General features: G+C 41.9%; 4 protein-coding genes across 4 annotated transcripts in view; 2 read left to right on the top strand and 2 right to left on the bottom strand.

Annotated features, from left to right (window-relative positions):
* Window positions 1–76: 76 nt before the first annotated feature.
* On the top strand, window positions 77–1,312 carry PCYB_094180 (3-oxo-5-alpha-steroid 4-dehydrogenase domain containing protein; the record flags this gene model as incomplete). The annotated part of the gene is made up of 6 exons (XM_004222533.1): window positions 77–117; window positions 290–365; window positions 554–611; window positions 759–875; window positions 1,050–1,143; window positions 1,279–1,312. The coding sequence occupies 6 exons, from the start codon at window positions 77–79 to the stop codon at window positions 1,310–1,312; spliced, it is 420 nt and encodes a 139-aa protein (XP_004222581.1).
* Window positions 1,313–2,728: 1,416 nt separating this feature from the next.
* On the bottom strand, window positions 2,729–3,235 carry PCYB_094170 (hypothetical protein; the record flags this gene model as incomplete). The annotated part of the gene is made up of 1 exon (XM_004222532.1): window positions 2,729–3,235. A coding segment is annotated over one exon (504 nt), but the record flags the coding sequence as incomplete, so codon positions are not given.
* A 1,041-nt stretch (window positions 3,236–4,276) lies between these two features.
* On the top strand, window positions 4,277–4,387 carry PCYB_094160 (hypothetical protein; the record flags this gene model as incomplete). The annotated part of the gene is made up of 1 exon (XM_004222531.1): window positions 4,277–4,387. A coding segment is annotated over one exon (111 nt), but the record flags the coding sequence as incomplete, so codon positions are not given.
* Window positions 4,388–5,541: 1,154 nt separating this feature from the next.
* Window positions 5,542–7,153, bottom strand: part of PCYB_094150 (hypothetical protein) — a gene marked incomplete at its 5' end in the record, with an annotated part of 5,380 nt that continues 3,768 nt past the window's right edge. The window contains 2 exons of the mRNA XM_004222530.1: window positions 5,542–6,123; window positions 6,195–6,884. Coding sequence (XP_004222578.1) covers window positions 6,195–6,884 — 690 coding nt within the window. The 3' untranslated portion in view covers window positions 5,542–6,123. The remainder of the gene's footprint in view (window positions 6,124–6,194; window positions 6,885–7,153) is intronic.

Raw genomic sequence — 7,153 nt, 5'->3', positions numbered from 1 at the left:
CCTGTGGTTTTTGTTGTTCCACTTTTTAAAGCGAGAATTCGAATCTATGTTTGTACATCGATTTAGCAATGCCACAATGCCTATAAGGAGGGTTCCCATAAATTGCGGCCATTATTGGTATGTGCTCCCCACGGGTGACATTGTTTTCCGCTACCGTGTTTAGAGTTAATCGATCCATCGACATGGTGTTGCTTTTGCGGGTTTATTGGAGTCCCCCTCTGTAGAGAGGCACATCCGCATACCCTCTCATTTTCTTCACCCCCTTCTTCTTTCGCATCTCCATTTTCAGGGTATTATGTGGCGTAAATATTGGCTATTATCTATTTCATCCCCTTTACAAACCATACAATTTAGAATCAAAACCAGTGATCGTCTATTCTTTTTTTTGTGTCTTATTAGTAATTCTTCATCCTTGTGGGGGGGCCCCTAAAAATGAAAACTGTGCTATTTCCCCATGGCACATTTTTATCCGTCTTCCTCGTTAAAAAAGAGCGCAAAAGTGAAGATATTTACTTCTTCATATGTTACCATCACTCCCTTTTTTTTTTTTCAGATTCTGGAGTTTCTAAATTTAAAGTGCCATCTGATATTAAGAAATTTAAGACCAAGAGGTGTGGCCTTCATTCTGCAGTGTGCCCAATCTGTCATTGCGCTAACGGGGTGGAAGCGCTTTTTTCCCACCTATGGGTGGCCACCCCCGCCCGCAGTGCTATATGACCACCGTTTTACTTCCCCCTTTTACTTCCCCCCTTCCAAAGGTACCAAAAACAGAGGGATACCCCACGGATATGGCTTTAACTACATTTCATGCGCAAATTATTTTTATGAATCGTTAATATGGATTATATTCGCCCTCATAATAAATACGTTAACAGGTAAGGAATGGAAAATCACTTCGCCAAAGAAGGAACAACCCCTCTCCCCCGTGTGAATGTTGGCACGGAGATGAGTCTCCTTATTGGGGAAAACATGGAAAATCGTTTTATAAACCACTATTGATATGTGATCCCCCATTTGTAACCCCCATTTGTAACCCCCTTTTTTTCCAGGATACCTTTTCAGCATAGTCGCCACGACGCAGATGGCCATTTGGGCACTAAAGAAGCACAACAATTATAAGAGAGAGTTCCCCAATTATCCCAAGTAACGCCTCCGCAGTTGTGTACACGTACATATATGTGTGCCAAAATTAGTAGGCCTTTGCGATGCCTCCGTTACACACTTCACCGCGTTTTTTTATTTTATTTTATTTATTTTTTTCGCATCCCCCTTGTGCAGAAACAGGAAAGCCATATTCCCCTTCATCTTGTGAACATGGAGCCATGTGTACATCCCCCCCACAACACACAAACTGTCATTTTATTGTCCTTTTTTTTTTTCATTTTTTTTTTTTATTTTATTTTTTTTTTTTTAATAAAATTCACCTCAACGAAAAATGCATTAACGTTAATGGATTTGCAAATTATAAACTTGAGTTGAAGAAAACACAAAAAGAGATTACAAAAAAGGGAATGGTCAACATATTTACAAATAGGTTTCTCCATTTCCACCACAGTGAACATATATATGTGTATATATATCATACAGCTGTCTATACATGCTTAAACTGTGTCCCCCCTTTTTTTTTTTTTTTTTATTAATCTTTAAATTTTTTTTTTAAATTAGAAAAAAAAAGAAAAACTATTTCAAATGAAGAAGCAAAGCGCAAAAAAAAAAAATTATAAAAATTGTGAAAATCGTAAAAATTGTGAAAACCGTAAAAATCGTAAAAATGGAACAACCGTTTTACGTGGAGCTGTGCAAAAATGAAGAGGCGTCTGAGTCTGCGAAGAGGCACAGCTGGAACTACGCGGAAGTTTCACTGTTGGAGCGCCCTTGCTTGATCTCCCTATGTGTGAAACGCACTATGGTTCACCACAGGGAACGGGAAAATGCAGGCTTAGCATCCCCAGACAATGGGAAATTGATAAAGGGAGCAAGCATTACACACATATGTAGAGAGACATACCCTCCATTAACTTTACAACGAAATACTTTTACCCTTGTGGGGTTGTAATGGATGGTCGTTTCGGCCCTGTTATGTGCCTCCTTTTTATTTATTCCCAATTGGGGCAGAGTCAATCGAATGGGTGGTGCAAAGGTCGAATAGGATGCACTGCGCTATGTCACATTTTGGAATAACCAAGCACTGTACTTCCTACTCCACCCTCCATGTTTTGCAGCACGTATTTTTATCCAACATGTATCGTTTCTCACTTCTTTTTGTTGTACGCAAATAAGCGCTTGGCGTTCTTCCCTCATTTCCAAGTGGTGCAATGCGTCACTTAAAAATGGTACTCTTTTCGGAATGCCTCCTACAACTCCGCCGTTGTGCGGGGCCCTTTGTGGGGCTTCCTTTTGTGAGGCTTCCTTTTGTGGGGCTTCCCATTTGTAGAGTAATTTTTCATTTCAGAGATGTACACCTCTGAAGCTATTTTTGTGAAGGACCGATTTATTTTGGCGGCGTTACCACAAGGGGTGCTCCTTTTAAGGCATAACTGCAGTTTGGCAATTACAGGCCTATTTTGACGAGGCGCCGCGGGGTAGCCCAGCTGTCTAGTCTACACTTGCCTCGCGCGTCTCGCATATTTTGCGATGTCCTCTAACGCTGCCTGAAGTTACCCTATCTGACGTTACGCTACGTTACGTTTCACTGCGCTTCCCTCCCTTCGCCTCCCTTCCTTCGCCTACCCCCCAATTTTTTTAAACTTTTCATATATCTCATTCACCATTAAATTTTTATACCCGTTGATAATGACGCTCGAGATTGTCTTCTCCCCCCCCGCTACCTTTGCATTCCCATGGCTACCAACAGGTACACAGAAGCGAATATTCGCCAAAGAAATGTATGCCTTCTTAAATGTACATTTGCCGATGGAGCCCTTTTTTATGACGTTCGTAAGGATGACTCCCTTTAGTTTGTTGTTACTGGGGTATTTTTTTATTTCGCTAATTTCTCCTTTTAAAACATCAAAATTGTTGGTTGTAATTTCAATGGGGCTATTTTTATTATGTAAAAAAAGGAAGTATATAAAGCTGTACTTGCCCCTCCCGTGTATATAATCGTTGGTGTTTTTTTTCTTCTCGTTCTCCGTAACCTCTCCTTTTCCTTTTTTTCGTGCCCCACAATCAGGTCTGGGATTTTCTCGTTCATAATTGTTCTCCGCCAGGGGAATCACGCACTCGCGAGTGCATTCTTGAAAGGGCGTATTTTTATGTTGCAAAAAAAAAAAAAAAAGGTATGTACTTTCCTCCATACAGTGGCATACGTTTGCATAAATTCGCCCTCACGCAAGGGTCGCAGGCATATGCCACAATTCTGCGAATTGGCCAAAAAGCAGAAAAAAAAGGCCCCTACGTTAAAACATTTCGAAAGAACGGGGGGTGACCCCAAACTGTTTCCACCTCATTTCGGGTCCTACAAAGTAGAATACCGTTTTGCGTTACTTGTGCTATATGTATATATATATGTATATATTGTTTTTTTTTTTTTTTTTTTTTTTAAATACATTTTTGGCTAGTTCGATCTGCGGAAATGTAGCGTACCCCGTTGGCGCATATTTATGGTTAATTTTTTCCCCCACATTTTGGGCTCACTTTTGAGATGTTTTAAAAATATTTACAGAGGTAGGAACACGCAGGCTGCTACCCCTTTTTGCATAAACTCGACGGGTGCAATTTCCTTGTTTCCCCCTGTTGAGCAGTGCCCCCCAGGTTGCCCGCTCCACCTGTATTACTGCCCTACCATACGCAAGCGCGAACAAAAAAGCAAAGGCAAGCAAAAAAGGAAAGGAAAACAAAAAAGGAAAGGAAAACAAAAAAGGAAAGGCAAACAAAAAAGCAAACGCAAACCAAATCATAAGGAGAAAGGGCCCCTCTTGGAAGTACGTCAGAAAAGCAACTTAAACGATATTAAAAAAAAAAATGGTGCAGAACTTAAAGGTCAAGGTGAAGAAGAATAAGATAACCGAACGGAAAAACAAGTCGAAGAAGGCCAAAAATAATAAGGAAAAAATTGACGTCAAAAGTTTGAGGAAGGTTAGCACGTACATATATTTGTGCGTGCACGTTGTGGCCAGCGCGTGGTCTGCATAAAAATGCATCTACATGCGTTCATACATGCGTTCATACATGCGTTCATACGTGCGTTCATACATGCGTTCATACGTACGTGCACACATGCGCTCGTACATGCGTTGATACATACGTACGCACGTGCGTGCTCCCCCCCTCGCAGAAAAGCAAGCTGGTCAAGATAGACAAAATTGAAGAAATGGCCAAGAAGATGTGCGCCTCCACAAACAACAACCTCAAGTTTTTGAACACAAAGGAGGCCAAGAAGAAGTGACCCCGGCGCTGGGGGGAGGCGGAAGACGCATGTGCTGGTTCGGGTCCTAAGTTGGGGGCACCACGGGAAAGCTTCACTGCGAGCCGTCTTTCTAGCGATTCAGCAGGGGCGGCTCTCCACCTCCCCCGGATAATGCCCCGCGTGCCGTGCACATGAATGGTGATTAAGTTATTCACTCCTCTCCTGTTCGCGCCGCTCCTATGTGCATCTCTCCTATGTGTATCTACCTATGCGCGCCTATCTCGCCCCCTCTTTTTCCTGGAGGAGCCCCCCCGGGCGTCGTGAATCCCGTGCAGCACATTGTGCACCTCGTCGTAATCGCTTTCGCTGTCGCTGTGCTGGTAGTCCGCGGCGAACCTTTTCTCCATCTCGAGCTGGTGTTCCCGTTCCCGGCTCTCCTCGATGACCTGGTTCTGAGACAGCTCCAGAAAGTTCACGTTGATGTTAACGACCTTGTTGTTCTTCCTAAAGGGGTCATCCTGATCAGTGTGCAGTTGGATTAAGTCAACGTAGGTGAAATTCTGTAAGTCGTTGGCTATCTCATTTTTGACGTGCACCTCGGGGATTAGGTCATCAAGAGCATCTCGATAATCCAGACAAAGGTAAATAATCAAATTATTTATATGCTTGTAGAAAAAAGATTTGGCCTTAAGCATAATTGCCCTGAGGGATAGCAAAATCGGGAGAGTATTTTTTTTTAAAATATTTTTCATTAAGTCGTTAAGAACTTTAACACTATTCTCCACATTTTTAAATTTGAGATTTTTATTTTTTTCCTCCAATTTGGTGAAATCTTTTTTTATTTTAATTTTCATTAATTTGGATGATAAAATAGTTAGCACATCTTGTAGGACAGCCCCTTCGTTATCTTCATCATGCAATGGGATCACATTTCGCTTGTTCCCATTTTTTTTCTCATTCATGCCTTCTTCACAGAAGTAAAAGTTATCATAATTATAGACGTATTGTATTAGATAGTCATTAATCAGTTTCTGTTGAAGCGAAAATTTCTCACTATTGTTTAGGTTTTCAAGCAGGAATTGATATATGATATACCGGTCCTTTTTGTCCTTTATTTCGTAACTATTACCGATGTTTGCCAAATGCTTGCTGAGCTTGAAATGGTAAAAGTTGTTCAGCACAAAAATGAACTCAATGATGTAGTTGATTAGGTTCGCCTTGTTGTATATTAAGAGAATGTGTTTAAAAACGGACAAGGACTGCTTCTGTATCGTTTCGTTCTTATCCGCCAGGAGGTACAAAAAGGCGAAGAAAAAATGGTTACTAAACTTGATGTAATCCTCAGATATTAATTTGGATATCATATAAAAGGACAAATAACGAATAAAGCTATTTTCATGCTTGAAGAAGCGAAGCAAAATGTACACAAATTTGTTACATGAGCTTCCGAAATTTATGATCATGTAGTAAGTCAGGATGATTAAATTGTTGAGGATGTTCATGGAGGTGTTTCCATTTTTTAAATCCCTTTCGATGCTTAAAAATAAATCGTTTCTGAGATTTACCCCCTTGTCGATTAATAAAACGCTTTGTGTTAGGTAGATGCAGTTTCTTACCATGATACTGTTGTTGTCATTTGCCCCGTTGGTTACTACCTGTTCGTAGATTTTTTTTAGTTTCTGGCTAGCTGTGGTCAAAAACGGCATCATCTCCCCCTTCTTCTTAAAGTGCTTCATGAGAAATATGAACGTAATTAAAATGTTGCAGAAGACCATGTCGTGTGGAACAGATTCTACAATTTCGAAGAAGAAGCAGATTTTATATTTTAGCTTGTCAATAAATTCGCTCACGTTATTTTTTTCTTCTTAATCAGGATGTTCAATATGATGTAGATTAGACACAGAGGACAATTGAAGTGAAAAATGGCATACTCCAAATTTTTCATAAAATCTTCATTCAGCTCTTCTATCGTGTCTAGTAAGTTATAAACGATGGTAAAAAGCTTCAGCATGATGTTTTTTAGGACCCCTTTGCTGCACGAGTTCACCTCGTCCAGTAAGTCCTCCCTCGTGAGGATGTGGTCGGTGGGCTCCTCGGTTGGGCGGCCCCCGCCCGCGTTCGCCCCGTCCGCTTCGTTGCCATGAACGCCATCAGCGCCATCACCCCTATGAACGCCATCACCAGCATCACCGCCATGAACGCTGTCCATGTGGATGGGCCCCCCCCCAGGGGCGCTCAGCAGATACACCCTGTAGCACCTGCTCAGGAGGAAGAGAACATTCTCGATGTCCACGCTGTGCCGGTACTCCTTCGACAACTCTATGACAAAATCGAGCAGGAAAATATTCCACATGTTAATGGAAAAGTAGCGCAGGTTGTACATAAAGGAGTTCAACAGGCTAATGAATTCTTCGAGGTTGTTATTCTTCTTCCGCTTGAGGCAAAAAATGATCAGGTTGATGTTCTGCAGATCGTACTTGGTCATCGTCTTCAATAGGGTTAGAAAGTAGTTCGTTACTTCTTCACCGAAGTAGGTCTTCCATGTGTCTATGAGAAGTAGTACCCCATTGTTATTTTTGTCGCACTCGTCTCTGTTATCCTTCTTTTCGCTTTTGTTTTTTTCCTTCGTATATTCTGAGTCTCCCTCGGGGGGCATTATCCCCCTGGTAGATGTGGACCCCCTCTCGCGACCACCATCCATATAAACCGTTTCTTTAGCATCCCCGTGAGCCGCTTCTCCAGCATCCCCGTGAGCCGCTTCTCCAGCATCCCCGTGAGCCGCTTCTCCAGCATCCCCGTGAGCCG

This window comes from Plasmodium cynomolgi, chromosome 9, assembly GCF_000321355.1.
Source record: "Plasmodium cynomolgi strain B DNA, chromosome 9, whole genome shotgun sequence".
Lineage (NCBI taxonomy): Eukaryota > Apicomplexa > Aconoidasida > Haemosporida > Plasmodiidae > Plasmodium > Plasmodium cynomolgi.
The sequence above is the reverse complement of the archived record's forward strand: the minus strand, read 5'-3'. Positions and strand labels throughout refer to the sequence as shown.